A 16498-nucleotide genomic window follows, 5' to 3' on the forward strand; every position below is an offset into this window, starting at 1 on the left:
CAATAGTTTGTTATCATAATATATAATAAAATTGCTGAATAAACCTCATTTTAGCATAAACAGCGTTTTATTTATTAAAAATAACACTAAGACATCTTTTGAGAAATTTAAGTTATAGTTATAATACTGGAAATGACCATAAATTATGATAGTAATAGTACAATTAAACGTTTCAAAGCCGGACGATGTAGAAAAACGAAAAACAAGACTGCCATATAGTTGAACCCGCGCTAAAAATTGGAACTTTTAAAAAGACCTTTTGCAACTTATGCTCTCCTAATACAAATATTCAGAATTAACAAAATTTTCAGTTTTCTGTTATATACGAGGGCCGGTCGAAAAGTTATGGAACAACAAAATTTCAGAAAACAATTTTTGATTTTTCCATTACCTTCTGACCAACCCTCGTATTTGGCTTAAAACCGAAAATTTTCATAAATTCCAACATTTGTATTAGGAGAGCATAAGTTGGGTAGGATCTTTTTCAATTACTTTCTGACCAACCCTCGTATTTGGTTCAAACCCTGGGCGACTGCAGCGCCATCTAGCTGTACGCTCTTGAACTCCAATAGTTCGACGGTTTGTCAAAAGAGGCGCCACGGTCGCGCCCCCCTGGCGACAAATCGACGAACGAAGTAGTTCAGCTATCCCCCGCTAGAGGGCGCTGCAATCACTAAGGTTCCGAAAATATATATGAATACTGATTTACGGCGATCCAAGATCACATATTTAACTTAATTTATTCATTTTGCTCTGTTTTAAATCCATTCAACTATTACACTGACCAAAGGCGATCTAAGGTCACACATTTAACTTTTATTTATTTTACTTTGTTTTAAATGCATTCAACAACTATTACACAGGTAAAACACGCAAATGATAAAACAATAATGAGTTAAGTTTTATTTATTTAGACAAAAATTACATCTATTACAACGATATTTATTTCAAACAACTGTATAACACATGATACAAACAAAATATCTCATAAATAACAGTTTATAATGACTTATAAAAGTTACAAAGTATACTTATACTTATAAAAGTTACAACACAAAATACCTGTAAGAGAAAGACAAGAAAACAAATGGAATTTAAAGAAAAAAACACAATAAAAACAAAAAATACGATGTCTTCATTCTTCTTAGGGAATCTAAAAGTAAATAGTGCAATTAACAGGACTAACGGCAACGACTAATAGATTTGGTAGAGAAGATTGGACAGATTTGGCCAAGGCAAACTGGACAGTCGCCTATTGCTTCTATTCCAAATAATCCACTGTACCCTGTCCCCTGTAAGGAAGTGATGCTAGAGTAGACTCGCGAAAAGTGTGTAAGAGACTTTTAAGTTCAACTAAAAAGCTAAGGCCACGGGGATTTGTTCGAGGCGGCCCTTCCTCCTCCCACATGGCTAAGAAGAGAAGAGAACATGATAACGAAACATTGCATCATGTAGAAATGCGAAGCAAATTAGGAAGAATGAGCAGTAAGCAAAGCGGAGATGTAAACAAGAAAGATGTTAAATGAAAACTAATAAAAAAAAAATAATGAAACATTTTAACTGCAGGTTCTTCTTTTTCTTCTTTACTGTAAATCTGAAACAGATAGGTTGGTAATGGATTAATAACCACAAATTTTTAATTAACTTTAATATTCTCAGTGCAGAATATAGCCTTTTAAACTTTGCAAGTGTGAAAAGTAAGTCGACTGAAAAATATCTGTACCATTGCAGACTTGCACTTTGTTTTTTTCAGGGCAGAATTGTCACAGCTACTAAGTGTCAAAACAATTCGATTGACATGCCACACTATTACTGTTAAATCGTTCTTTACATCACTGCAAAATTATTAGTATACTTGATCTTTCTTTTCTATTGATTTCGCACATCGTACCTGTATAACTAATACCGTTCTGCTTTGGTCTGTGTACCAGTTTTATCGATTAAAGGGAATAATAGGAGATAATTGAGCGACAAAATCCGTTACCCACTGACCCATGCACACCAATAGAAACTTTAATATTCTTTTCCAAACCTTGGTTTTACTCAAAACTCCTTGCATAACCAAGAGGTCCACACATGCACCATATTTTGTGACCAAACGTATTGATATTCCCTTCAGAAACTGTTTAGCCTCATGGTAACCAAAATATGGCACCATGCTTTCATCAATGCTAAGTTGTTCTTGGATTTCTGCAAAGTATAAAAATCTCTTAATTTTCATTTATATATAAGCGGCCATACATTTCCAAATTTGTCATCTTTTGTTTAATTGTCGTTATTGACATGTACCGTTTTATCAGTTCAAATCGATTTCGATGCATTGCATTTACAAAAAGTGTATTTTTAGTTTCAGAAAGNGTAAATCTCCTGTTGCTCTCATTTATCAGTTGAAAATTAACTTCATGATGTTGCAAGCTGAAGACGAAAACAGCAAATCACGAATATATAGTTCACAAAAGACAACACCACTGTAGACCTTGACTGTTTCAGTATGACCAAGTTGAACATTAGTCTCTTTCATTTGTTGGATAATCTGCAGAAAAGACAAAAACAACATATTAATTACATTCTTAATTAAGGAAGGCATTAAATACGCCTAAGCCAAACACAAAAAATTTACTCTAAAAAATAAGTAAATAACAAATTACAAAATGAAGGCCTATGACATTTTATTCATAGATAAAAGTTAAAAGCATAAGTACAATAGAAATAATAGATACCCAATGATGTGAACAATAAATAGTTGCTAGACTACCTTAGATGCATGCTATCATCAATTTATGCTAAGGCCAATAGATGGCAGAAGAGAAACCATAGATCCCAAGGATCGCCATTGCTGTGAAAATTACCGTCAAAATAATAAACAATTGCTAACCTCCAGGATTATTGTAGACAGTAGGGTGCTCCACTTCTATTCCTAAACGTTAACAACGAAGAAATACACTGATGGTGAAATGAGCCAACATGCAAAACACACAACATCACTGAAATTGCACCTTTCAAGTATAAGAGGAGGTTGTGGAGAGTCCAAGTTTCCAATCCTTATTTTTTGTTTCTTTGTGACAACCTGTTGAAATAATTAAATGTTAATTTCATCTCAAATATTATGTTGTACAATATTAAGAACTGTAACTTCCACAAATTAAATAATAGACTATGGAAGGAACTCTGTCATTAATTATTACAATTCAGAAGAAAATCACAACCACAAATGCAACTTCAGAAAATAATTAATGATTTCTTACTCTTTCCACAAATGTATCTTTTCCAGTCCCAAGAGAATAACATATGAATGGGACTGCTTCTCCATATTCCAATCCACTGTATCCATATTCATTTATTATATTTTAATGGAAATCTGTCAAAACAACTTAATATTAGTTATATGTTCACTATGTTTTTATCAATGATTTTAGCTATAAAACGAAAACAATTTTTGACGACGTGTCATCAATATGAAAAATCGATAATGAAGTTTAAAACTGTTTTCAAAATTCAATAATTTTAACAAAATCGTAATTCATAGACCTCAAATAAACCGAGAATCTAAAAATTTACAGTAGATGAGTAAACAAGCAACATGCCAAGATAGAATTCCATGTTGGAATACGAAACCAGCACGCCACCGCCACATTACAAATGAAGATACTTTTTAAAATTGTTCCCTTGAATTCAGTTATAAATTGATAATTTGTTTATAACAAATTTCCGACAGAAAATTATGGTATTAATGTTTAAAGAAGCTTTCTTTCTATCTTGCTGAACAATAGACAAAGAACGAAAATTAACTTTGGTATTAAATAAAGAAGTAAAAAAGTAAGTAAAAAATCTTAAAGTGGCGTAGTGTGAACCTAGAGAAAAGTGAAAGGAAAAATAATAATTACACAAGGTACTATTACAAGAAGCAAAATAAGCATTTCTTATGCTCAAAATCTTCTGCTCCTCATAAAGTCAAAATATACGCATTGTTTCTTTAACAGTTTATAAATAAATTTAATATTTAACGCTGCATCACTTATTTTATACAAACTTCTATTAGAAAGATCTCAATTTTACTCTAATTTTTAATAATTACTTACCAATTCATCGTCGTAAATCTTTCCTTTTGCAACAGCATTTGGCACTGCCTGTTTCCAGTGAACAAAAGGTATTCTATGCTTCAATAAGGGACTGCTACATCCTGGAGTGAAGAAGGACTAATATGACTGATATTCCATAGCAAATGGTATCCACAATTTTAACAATGTTCCTGTAAAATGAAATATTATGAGTGTTCAGACTTANGGTGATGGTGTCGATCCCAGGAGTCCCAATAAAGGTGCATATCAGTTGCATCATTATCACCCCTCTTTAATACATCTAAAACATTACAATTTATCTCTCCATAAACAACTGTAAATGCTATAAAATGTATTAATGAACATGTAAACAAGAAGTACTTACCAGTATATCTTTTTAAATTATGTAATGCCCTACAAAGTCGACTTAATTCTTCTGGCCTAGCATTTCGATCGTTTAATATTGTTCTAAGTTCATGTTCAGACTTCTCTTGTAACTCTTCAACGGAAGAGATCCTGTGACAGAGACCTTGAATAGAATTTTTTCCTAACCCTACTACTTGCAGCCATTGAGTTAAGGAGGGAATGTGTTTTAGATCTCCAGTTTTCAACTTCGACTTTGTAACAAGTTGATTCGAAAAAAGTTTTATGAGTTTTCCCTAAAAATACATGATTTTTGACAAGTGTCTGACAGGTAATTTACAGGTTAGGATCGAAAAAAGCGGAACATGTATAAAATAAGATTTAAAAAGAAACAAGGAAAAAATATTCTTTTCGTACCTCTAAAGTTCTTATTTCTTGTTGAGTAAGTTCTGCACTTGTTGCACATTGTGTACGCAGCCCTTCTAATCGTTCTGCAGATACATCAATCATTGACTGTATTATATGTAAATTCCTTCGTAGCTCTTGCTCTGCTTGCTCATCGGCCATCCCAATATCACAGAAGGGTTACAAATTATCATTTACACCTAAACCGTACAACACAAATATATACATATCACTGTCTTTTCAATTATTCAATTATAATGATTTCGGAACTTTAATTCCGTTTACGACACTTCGCCATCTTGAAAGCTTCTGTAAAGAAAAGAACATGAAAAGAGATGGAAATATGAATATGAAAGAGAGTGAAAACAAGGCAGCTTTTATGAAATTAGACTTGGCGCGAATTCAAAATCAAGGTCAAAAGAAGTCAAATACATTTTTCCTTTTATAACAGAACAATAAAAATGTCAAGAAATTTCATAATTTATTAGTATATTTGTATTCCTAATAACAATTAAATTAAAAAAGTTGAAATTTATTCACGATCTTTTCCAGTCGAATTTTTTAGTCAGTTATTAATTTATGACGATTTAAACTTAAATTAAAACCTTAATTTTATTCTTAATGTCACTTACCCTCACTGTTTCTGCTTCTAATGGATAAATATACACTGCAACGTTTTGGGGTAGAGTGAGGATTTCTACAATCAGTATCCAACTACATATGGTGTCCAGAGGTGTATAATGTTCCTGTTGGAATATTGATTACATTAGTTCAAATTAATAATATCAAATTTAGTATCCTTATAGAACAATGTAATATGGTAATGTTGATTTTTTTATTTATTTATTAAATACAAACAAAAAAATGTAAAAGCTTATAAATTAATAATATTTAAATGTATTTTCAACTTTCTGATCAACACATCTAATAGAATTAAAACTTTTCCTTTTAATTTATTTCAAATTGCATTATAGCAAAACAGATGCACATACCAGTATTTTATCTTTCTTCGGTCAAAAGCTGGTTGAAATATAAGGAAAAAAGTGGGACTTCCTTGTCTAGATACTACATAGGGCAGGTGTTTCAGAGAAAACTCTTTTACCTTCTTTATATAAAATGGAACTGTGAAAAAGTAATGATTAACATTATAAATCGTAGTTAAGAAAAACAAATATAAACTAGTATATATTTAAAGTATGTTAATGAAATCGAACTGAAATTAAAATAAAAAATTACACTGAGAAATTTTTAATACTTTCTAATACTAAAAACCGCGAAAAAGTTTAGGTAAACAACTGCATACTTTTATATATTTTTTATCGACTTTTTTGGTGCAATGTAATAAAAGTATAAAGTTCCTAGCCCAATTACATAATAAATAGTTTTAGCTAACAGATCACAATGGTTAAATAACAATAAACTAAACTTAACGAAAAAGTGAAATGCGGGCAACTTACCTTTGTTTTTGAAAAAAGACGACTGCAACAATAATTCCATTCGAATTATGCTCGTGTTACAATACTTTGCTAGGCGATAGACTTATTAATGCCTGTAAACTATACATCTGGACGGAATTGAAGCAAGGTCATCGAAAGGTGAACTGGTTTCTCGTATCTCTTAACAGAGCATAAAAGTCCTGTAATATGGATAGAATAATGAAATAATAATTTCAAAGAACGTAAAGAAGTATACGAGAGGTACTCAAAAAAGAAAAGTTCACAGTACTTATAATTGATATAACAAATGAACGATTTCATATGTCGTTTTTTTTACATACCTATCTACATCCTCAAAACCTCCGTGAATGTTTTGACTTAAAATTAGTTTGAAGCAAACTTTTTTACACACAACTGATTCATCAAACTTGGAAAATAAGATTTTCTGTATCCCCAAAAAGGTTTCTTAAAAAAATGGTAACTTGAGGGCCCTGTCGCTCGCATCCAACTTATAATCAATTTTAACCACCTAAAAGGCAGACGCAAGTTTGGATAATAAAATTTTCTCTAAAATTATCAGCGAATGTAATGAGTAATTTTGATTCTCTTGAAGCACAAATTATTTACTTATTTTAACTCTCATACTGAATGCTTTCGTTTTAAAATGTAGGTATCTAAACAGTTTCAGAGTGCACAAAATGCTTTTACCAAGGTATTATCTCATTAAAATAATTAATTAATTTTCATCTATTTTAATTTACTTTTTATAAAGAAATGTAGTTAACAAATCGTATTCATTGGGTGAAAGATGTACGTCTATTCAAGAAAATACAATTTTATTGTAATATCGTTTTTGTCAAGGACAACAGCAGACAAACGAAGGCAGTTTTTTAGGTTGTTTGTTCGTGAATTCAAAGATAAGGTTCTTACATCAGAACACATTTACGTAAAATGTAGCCTGAGAATGGCAATAAAAATGCCTGTGGATAATTTAGAATTATTTTACTGGCATTTCAAGCTGGGAGAAATACTAGATAATAAATAAAAACCCTTACCAAAAAACGTTTTTTACGAAGAATTTGTACTTGTTATGTACACAATTTGTTAAAGTATTTTTTATGTTTTTATAGTATAGTCAATTTTTCTTATTAGGTATAAATTGCTCTCATATGAAAATAAGTCTCGCAAACGTATTATAGAATAGTCAAGCACAGCTTTAATTTATTCTGTATGAATAAATCTACTAACTACATATAAAAACAATGTTATATACATTACTAGTTACTCACCATGTCAAATCCAGGTTCAATATTTACTCTACATAAAACTTCCTTTCTTCTTAAAAGACAGGAAGCTGGTTCTATCAGTGTCCATAAAACTCCTTCAGTACTGCTTCATAAAACTTTTTATTTAAAATTAAACGACTTTAATTTCAAATGTACCTGAATAAAAAAATTTAAAAATGTCCAAACTGATACAATCAATACCAAGCCAATGGACCCTTCTTTTAAGAAAATTTCAGTAAAACCACGGAAAATGCACAAACAAATAATTATTAACTACCAATATAAGTATTTGGTAGCAAGGTCCATTTTTGGTCCCCGACAGCACCATCGTAAATTTTACAAAAACCATCAAAGCAAACTTATATAAAAAATTTGACCCATCCAAAGGGCCAAAAATGGGTCCTACCTACGTGCAACCTTTTTTGCTGTTACGAGGGCACAATAACTTTAATTAAACAGGTTTTTATATTATTAAGGTTTTTCTAAGGGACGAATATGAATAAGGACCAATTTCCACTTCAAAATAACAAAAAATTATATTGGAAATATATGAAGCATTTTCTGTAAGTAAATTACCTAACTAATAACAAAATGACATTGTAAAGTAAAAAAATGCTACATTAGGTTGATACATGATTTTCTTCAAAATTATGCCCTTTTTACAAACATTTGATACTATTTACCTATATTGTGCACTGATCTAAGACTACAATTAAATAAAATAAATTTCTTCATACATGTGCTCCATATTCAAATACTATTTTGTTATTGTCATTAGACGGGTAATTTACCGACAAAAAAAAAATATCTATATTTTCCCATTATAATTCCTCTTTATTTTGAGAAGAATGAAGGAATAATAATAATATTAAACATTCATTTCGGGGTAGATTAACATTTTATTACCCTAGTCCTTAATAATGTACATTGACTCAAATTGAGTGAAGTGACAATATTCGAGGTAACATACGTAGTTGTTGGGAGGACTAAAAAAAAAACACCCGGCACTACGTATGTTACGTGAAGTTTCACAAGAACTCTTAAATTGACTAGAGCACAAACAAATTCAATGTGGGAATGTTTGCAACGTATATACAAAGTTCTTCCTTTTCAACTTTGTCCAACAAAACGCAAACATCATCTTTTTTATATACAGGAAAATAGTGTTTCATTTTATGTACAAGTCATCAATAGTTTGTTATCATTAATTAAAAGATCAATATTCAAATAATAATTAACACGAAGCACGTTTGAATTAAATCTTTTTTACTTTCATCTTATAACTGCAAAAGAAATGGCAATCTTTAGAAACGAATAAAAAAATAATTTTGGTAATTATTATTTCTAATTCGATATCTTTAGGTGTAATAAGAAAAAAAGCTAAAAATTTTTATTAATTAAGTACAGTATTAACTTCATACTTAAATCTTTCGTTGAAAACGAAAAATTTATTTTGGATAAACATCAGAGAAACAAAAATGCAGCAACTGTGCAGAGGAAAAAAATATTGCAAGGCCCTCATAATATTTTTTTCCCTGAAAGTTGAAGAAGTAACAACAGTAAACTCGAAACGTTGCTTCGTATTAATATTTCTTATTATCATTCGTAATCAATCACGTAGAACAAATATATTTACAATGTATGGACAATTCTTAACCGAAGGCTCTAAATTATATTATCAATAACAAATAAAAAAAGAAAACAATTTTATACATCAAATAAACGTTCCAATAGATAACAATAAACAACTGAGGTAGCGAAGGGATGCACTACAAATCTTACCAGCCTTGTTTTCTCAAATACTTCTCTTTGTTTATGTATTATACAACTATTTAAAACATTTTAACCTTTTTCTCTTTGTGACAGGTTTGTACTGATATATTGTACATTAAATACTTATCTTCGTTAAAACGAAAAAGATCTTACCGCCAGAAAAATTAAAAAATACCCTTCATTTAACGCCAATGGTAAGAAATTGTGTGCCTTATAATTGTTAATTTAATAAACAGCTTAGCAAATACATATATTTACAAATGCTTCAAAATTTTACAATCACAGTAATAAATACTGGGACCGAGTGCGCAAAATGCAATCATTTCAAATTATTCAAGATTATAAAAAGTGTAATCCTTGATTATTGCACAAATAAACAAACTATAAATAATCTAATAAATAATAGCGGATATTATCTTCAGTAATTTTTTCTCATTAATGTAATGAATAATTTATTTAAACATATTCAAAGTGGGTACTCTATATTTGTATGAATCAATGATAAGGAACACATTTTTTTTTCTCTTTAAATCGTGTCTAAAAAGGGGACTCAAATTTTGACAAAAATGAAATTAAAAAGGCAAATTATACATTTCCTACAAAATAATTAATGTTTTTACAAAACTTCCATTTCAAAACTTCAATGTTAGATTAACTATCTATAATTTGTCAGAGTCTTTATTTAAAACAATAAGTTACGAAATTTTAATTTTAAATTATAAAAATTATGGTTGTTTGTTCGTGAATTCAAAGATAAGGTTCTTACATCAGAACACATTTACGTAAAATGTAGCCTGAGAATGGCAATAAAAATGCCTGTGGATAATTTAGAATTATTTTACTGGCATTTCAAGCTGGGAGAAATACTAGATAATAAATAAAAACCCTTACCAAAAAACGTTTTTTACGAAGAATTTGTACTTGTTATGTACACAATTTGTTAAAGTATTTTTTATGTTTTTATAGTATAGTCAATTTTTCTTATTAGGTATAAATTGCTCTCATATGAAAATAAGTCTCGCAAACGTATTATAGAATAGTCAAGCACAGCTTTAATTTATTCTGTATGAATAAATCTACTAACTACATATAAAAACAATGTTATATACATTACTAGTTACTCACCATGTCAAATCCAGGTTCAATATTTACTCTACATAAAACTTCCTTTCTTCTTAAAAGACAGGAAGCTGGTTCTATCAGTGTCCATAAAACTCCTTCAGTACTGCTTCATAAAACTTTTTATTTAAAATTAAACGACTTTAATNTCATTATTTTAAAGTACAAATAACTAAATCAAAATAATCGAAATCTTAATACTGAAAAAAGTAAAATAATAAAATACACTTACCAAACATGCGTCAAATTAGTATCCTTTTCGATATTCTTCGGTTCCAAAAGAAAAAAAAAAGTAAATAGTCAACCCGGATTTGATCTCTTTAACTTACAAATAAAAAGAAATTAAAACATCTTACGCACTGGGCAAGAAGGTACAGCTACTACAAAAAGTAGAAAAAAAAAACAGTTTGCATTTAAAGGAAAATGCAAATGAATTGATATATACTTAAAAAGACGACACGGACACACGCACGCACAATTACACGAACACGCGCACACAAAAACACGACAAGGACAGGCATTGATTTTAAAACACAGACTCGGCTGATCGCGACAGGTGGATAGGGTGAGAAGGGCTCCTAGCCAACCTCTTCTTGGGCAACTTGTCCAGAATGTTCAAGAGACGAATAAAATCGGGACGATCGCCTGGACGATATGACCAACACAACATTAAGATGTCCTAAAACAATGTAAATTACATTTACATAACAATACAGTAGACTCGCAATAGTGTGAACATTAATACGATAGACTGCCGTATACCGCGAACAAGGATCAAAAATATTACAAATAAGTACAGCTTGGGGACAGTGAAGGATGACTACAACGTTTTAACCCCTTGAAACCTAATCCTATTTTTAAATTCCGTGTTTTTATATCAACTTTACCAGAAAAATTAAAGTTCACACAATTGCTAAAAAAACAATAATTATTGTTTTAAATATTCCTTACCTTCACGTCTCTCGAAGCCTGTAGGTTAGCAAGTGGCTGCTTCATTCCCTTGCCGACTTGCCAGATAATCGCCTCAGGAGGTTGTCCCTTAAAAGGCCACTCGCCACATAGCAGCTCGTACCACACAGTGCTGAAATAAAAGAAAACCAAAATAAACAACTGGTATAATTTGAAAAATGTAAAAATAAGAAAAATACAAATGAAAAGATTATTTAAAAACGAGAGAAACCTAGCAAAAGGTATATGCAGGAAAAACAATTAATAACAATACAATTAATAAAAAGAAGATAAAGTGCTTCATACCCAAAAGCATAAACATCAGACGCATTACTAAAAGGTAACTCGTCGTCGTAGGACTGATGAGCCTTAAGGCTCCGCATTATTTCTGGGGACAAGTAACAAAGCCAACCTGGAGGAATGCCCAAAGCTTCACTTTTTCTGAAAAAAAAAAGATTTACATTTAATAGAATAATTGTTATTTAAACTAGTTCTTCCTCCCTATCAGCCACTGTGAGCTCGAAACTGTTAGCACCATTGCTTCGACTGGTCGAAATTCACTTTTGTGAACAATTTGTTTAATCACTTTCTTTGTGTTAAAAATTAAATTTAAAGAATTGGTATGCAACACATCGTACACTTCGCATAAGAAATTGCCGATACTAACTACGTAATACAAAGCAGTCCTGTGCTGACAGTACTCATAATTTCCTTTATATATAAATGTTATTAGTAAATACATAATACAATAACTGCTTAATACAGAGTAATTAAATAAATAATACGCTTTCATTAATGTTTAATTGTTTTCTTTAGCAATTGCAGGAAATTAAAAAAAAATATTACTCACTTATTGCCACCACAAAGCTTTGTAACACTGAACAAACCAAAATCTGTAATTACAACCTTTCCATTTTCGAGAAAAATGTTTTTGCTCTTTAAATCCTTATGAACGATCCCTTTAGCATGAAGGTATCCCATACCCTGAAAAATAATAAACATACATACCGTAATTTCTGATACATTATAAAACAAAATAAAACATTTTACCAGCATGTTCAATTAATATGCTAGACCGCCCTATACCGTGAACAAACTAAAAAACTTTACTAGGTATTAATCGAGTAAGAGAAAACGCCATTTTACAAAAAACAGCATTTCATCACTGTTTAANTATATATTAAATTTAACATTTGTTAACGTAAACAAATCGATAATCTAAACAACTATTGTTTCTTCAGTTCGCACTGTTGATGATAAAATGATTGAGTACCTGTGATATTTGTTGGGCGACCATGGTTGTCCTGTTCATGTTGAACTTGTCCTTGCGTAGATGTATGTGGGTGTAAAGAGTCATCCCCTTGCTAAGGCTGGTCACAACAGCGAGTTTCGGAGGTTTCATACATGCCCCCATAAACAGTACCAAATTTTCATGTCGAGTTTTACGAAAAGTCGATACCTAAAGTAATAGAATACAACCTCACAGATAACAACATCGTGAGAAATACAAGATTCAAACCTCATTTCGAAAGTGGTCTAAAGTCTTCTCATCGTCTAAGTCGTCCATTTCAATCAGCTTAATTGCCACGTCACCATGCCAGTATCCTCGATGGACAGTTCCAAACCTACCCATACCTATCGGTTCTCCGATTTTTAATTCGTCATATGGAATGTCCCATTCCCTCATTGACAACTAATAAAATATAGATACATTTCGTTTATAAGTTTTACAATGATTATATACAAAATATTAAATCGCAAATAAATAACACTCGCTATTTTCAAAATTACCAAGGTAAAACCAACAGTATAATTTATTATTTAATCGATTTTTGTAAGATAAATAAATTGTGAAATTTTAATTATAATTTAATTAAAACGTATACAATATAGGTTTTTATTACTAGTGTCTTTACTACACTTGACAAAAGCTCCAAATGTTTTGTCCTCGAGCTTCATTAACAACGACGTCTAATCTTCAATCTCCAGAGAGACAATTATTAGACTTCGTCGTCACTGAAGACAAAACATCTAGTGTTTGCCAAATATAGACTACAGCAATTCAACCTGGAAGGTACTTTTACCCCATTTCTTTTAACTTAAAAAGGAACTCTGATTTATGATAAATTAAATTTGTATGATTATTAAATAATGAAAAAAATGAAACTCACGCTATTCTGCCTAGGCCACCTATGCCCGTCGGTTATCGTATCTGAGTCAGACACCTGACTGTCTTGCGAATCAACTCGAACAGGTGTTCTGTCGGAATCAGTACTCGTGCTTCCTGATGCTGAAGCAGTACGGTCGCTTTCTTTCGACTGCTGTGAACTGGTCAATTCGCGACTGTGACCCGAAGGAAGCGGATGCGTCTCTAACGTCACCTCGCCGCCTATTTCCTGATGTGACACATCTATAAAATAAAAGTGAAAAATCAGATAATAATTATCCAAAATCTTCGGATACATAAAAACTCAGTTGCTCAAGCAGTTGATTATAACTATTGTATAATAAAAAATGGATACCTGGAAAATAAAACTGTTGTTTCACACTGGAGTGGGGTGTGTGAGACTGCTGCAGGGCCGGACTCGAAGGTGTGGAACTGTTACAACTGGACGTATTGGAACTTGAATCTGGGGGCTAAAACAAAAAAATTGTACATAAATATTCGCTCAATTAATATTCTTTATTTTAATAGACATTACCGGAAAGGGTGGAATGTTCATCGAAGGTTGAGGGTGAGAGTGTTTCCGGCCTCCTGTAAGCGAATTAATAAGATTTTTCGCGTTACTGACCCTGCCAGTGTTGGGTGAATGATAAATTGGACCTATAAATAATATTAACATTTATTTTTCAATAAAAACTGAATAATATGTCTCTTATTTATGCTGTACATTACCTTGGACGGTTTTTTTGAACTCATCCAGATATTCAGGAGGTAATCCACATGATGGAGCTACTTTATCCTCACACTCCCTATGACATTTGTACTTGCAGTCCTTGCATTTTAAACCGGTTCCAAAATAAATTGGTTTAGAACAGTATCCACAGGTTGCCATCATTTTAAAGGTCTTGGTGAACCGATGGGCTATCTGATGACCCATACTGGGCATCACCGTAGGTGTACGAGGCGATTTTGGTACTTGTAAACTAGTCACCGCTAAAAAATGTTCATTTACAATCATTCAACACATTACAATAATAAGAAATTTATAAATCGATTAATAATTTCTTTGAAATTAATTCTAGAAAAAAAAATACATACATTTGAAACTGCTATCATCACTATCTGTACCAGCGTTATTGTAAGGGGGTGATTTAATGGGACTATTTAAAATAGGGCTTGCATAACCTGCAATCCCTTCAGGTCCAGGTTCTGTTGGTAATCTTGTTCGTCTACCAACTGTATTCACCTGAATAACACTGAAAATTTACATTAAAAATGAATAGTGACTTCTTATCCACTTTAATGATAAAGGACATTTTTAAAAAACTTACTTGGAATTGTTTGTCACCCCATTTTCATTTTTTGAAGGTGCTAGTTGTGATTCATGTGATTTGCTCTTAGTTAAAGGATATGAATCGGTCAAAAGGGTCCCCGTATTTTGGATACCAGTTAAATGTTTCCTTCTTGGAGGAGGAGTTGTTGGGAACTTCATACCTATTTTATTATACAAAATAAAAACCACTAAAACACAATTTTTTAATTTAACTTGCCTTTTCCTCTGGTCTGTAAAGGTGGCGTTAAAGGAGGTGCTATTTCAGTCTGTGCATTTAAGGAATTAATACTAGATACCGAAGAAGAAGGTAGAATGTTTGAAGCCTTATTATTATTATTTAAAACTAAACTCTCCTCAGAAGGTACTGATGCTCGAGTTGCTCTAGACCTAGCAACTCTTGGAGAAAGACCAACTCCTTTGAGGTGATGGTGTCGATCCCAGGAGTCCCAATAAAGGTGCATATCAGTTGCATCATTATCACCCCTCTTTAATACATCTAAAACATTACAATTTATCTCTCCATAAACAACTGTAAATGCTATAAAATGTATTAATGAACATGTAAACAAGAAGTACTTACCAGTATATCTTTTTAAATTATGTAATGCCCTACAAAGTCGACTTAATTCTTCTGGCCTAGCATTTCGATCGTTTAATATTGTTCTAAGTTCATGTTCAGACTTCTCTTGTAACTCTTCAACGGAAGAGATCCTGTGACAGAGACCTTGAATAGAATTTTTTCCTAACCCTACTACTTGCAGCCATTGAGTTAAGGAGGGAATGTGTTTTAGATCTCCAGTTTTCAACTTCGACTTTGTAACAAGTTGATTCGAAAAAAGTTTTATGAGTTTTCCCTAAAAATACATGATTTTTGACAAGTGTCTGACAGGTAATTTACAGGTTAGGATCGAAAAAAGCGGAACATGTATAAAATAAGATTTAAAAAGAAACAAGGAAAAAATATTCTTTTCGTACCTCTAAAGTTCTTATTTCTTGTTGAGTAAGTTCTGCACTTGTTGCACATTGTGTACGCAGCCCTTCTAATCGTTCTGCAGATACATCAATCATTGACTGTATTATATGTAAATTCCTTCGTAGCTCTTGCTCTGCTTGCTCATCGGCCATCCCAATATCACAGAAGGGTTACAAATTATCATTTACACCTAAACCGTACAACACAAATATATACATATCACTGTCTTTTCAATTATTCAATTATAATGATTTCGGAACTTTAATTCCGTTTACGACACTTCGCCATCTTGAAAGCTTCTGTAAAGAAAAGAACATGAAAAGAGATGGAAATATGAATATGAAAGAGAGTGAAAACAAGGCAGCTTTTATGAAATTAGACTTGGCGCGAATTCAAAATCAAGGTCAAAAGAAGTCAAATACATTTTTCCTTTTATTTTCAAATAACAAATACTAACAACTATGACGAATTAAAAATTCCTAGAGAGGTTAAGATTTAGAGATTTAAAGTATTTTCTAAAAATTTAACACTTATATTTAGTAGTAATTACCTTTAGAGAATGAAAAGGAAAATTTTGAAAAAGAATTTAAGACAAGCCTCGGTAAAACACACTGAAAAAGGTAAAAAAAGGGAACAAACT

At 31.5% G+C, this 16498-nt stretch overlaps 2 protein-coding genes and 2 long non-coding RNA genes across 4 annotated transcripts; all 4 read right to left on the reverse strand.

The window, feature by feature from the left end:
* Nucleotides 1-2364: 2364 nt before the first annotated feature.
* On the reverse strand, nt 2365-4228 carry LOC108740710. Its single transcript, XR_001938398.2, has 4 exons — nt 4080-4228; nt 3246-3358; nt 2876-3067; nt 2365-2533 (listed from the first exon to the last, which is right to left on the reverse strand). It is a non-coding gene; the product is annotated as an uncharacterized LOC108740710 (long non-coding RNA).
* A 36-nt stretch (nt 4229-4264) lies between these two features.
* On the reverse strand, nt 4265-5131 carry LOC112905011 (kinase suppressor of Ras 2-like). Its single transcript, XM_025976504.1, has 3 exons — nt 4839-5131; nt 4444-4717; nt 4265-4359 (listed from the first exon to the last, which is right to left on the reverse strand). The coding sequence occupies exons 1-3, from the start codon at nt 4986-4988 to the stop codon at nt 4265-4267; spliced, it is 519 nt and encodes a 172-aa protein (XP_025832289.1). The 5' UTR covers nt 4989-5131.
* A 332-nt stretch (nt 5132-5463) lies between these two features.
* LOC108740717 lies at nt 5464-7338 on the reverse strand. Its single transcript, XR_001938399.1, has 4 exons — nt 6604-7338; nt 6284-6462; nt 5819-5948; nt 5464-5572 (listed from the first exon to the last, which is right to left on the reverse strand). It is a non-coding gene; the product is annotated as an uncharacterized LOC108740717 (long non-coding RNA).
* Nucleotides 7339-10595: 3257 nt separating this feature from the next.
* Nucleotides 10596-16153, reverse strand: LOC108740724 (kinase suppressor of Ras 2). Its single transcript, XM_025976530.1, has 15 exons — nt 15861-16153; nt 15466-15739; nt 15103-15381; nt 14884-15046; nt 14651-14808; nt 14285-14545; nt 14091-14212; nt 13911-14025; nt 13560-13798; nt 12908-13081; nt 12662-12847; nt 12239-12372; nt 11695-11829; nt 11392-11521; nt 10596-11119 (listed from the first exon to the last, which is right to left on the reverse strand). The coding sequence occupies exons 1-15, from the start codon at nt 16008-16010 to the stop codon at nt 10967-10969; spliced, it is 2673 nt and encodes an 890-aa protein (XP_025832315.1). The 5' UTR covers nt 16011-16153; the 3' UTR covers nt 10596-10966.
* Nucleotides 16154-16498: the final 345 nt, after the last annotated feature.

The sequence above is a fragment of the Agrilus planipennis genome, unplaced genomic scaffold (assembly GCF_000699045.2).
Source record: "Agrilus planipennis isolate EAB-ADULT unplaced genomic scaffold, Apla_2.0 scaffold21, whole genome shotgun sequence".
NCBI lineage: Eukaryota > Metazoa > Arthropoda > Insecta > Coleoptera > Buprestidae > Agrilus > Agrilus planipennis.

Coding starts and splice junctions, on each gene's coding strand:
- LOC108740724 (XM_025976530.1), bottom strand. CDS start 16,010: ATGGCCGATGAGCAAGCAGAGCAAGAGCTACGAAGGAATTTACATATA. Junction 15,382..15,465: donor TAATTTAAAAAGATATACTG/GTAAGTACTTCT, acceptor GTAATGTTTTAG/ATGTATTAAAGAGGGGTGAT. Junction 11,120..11,391: donor AGGCTTCGAGAGACGTGAAG/GTAAGGAATATT, acceptor ACATTGTTTTAG/GACATCTTAATGTTGTGTTG.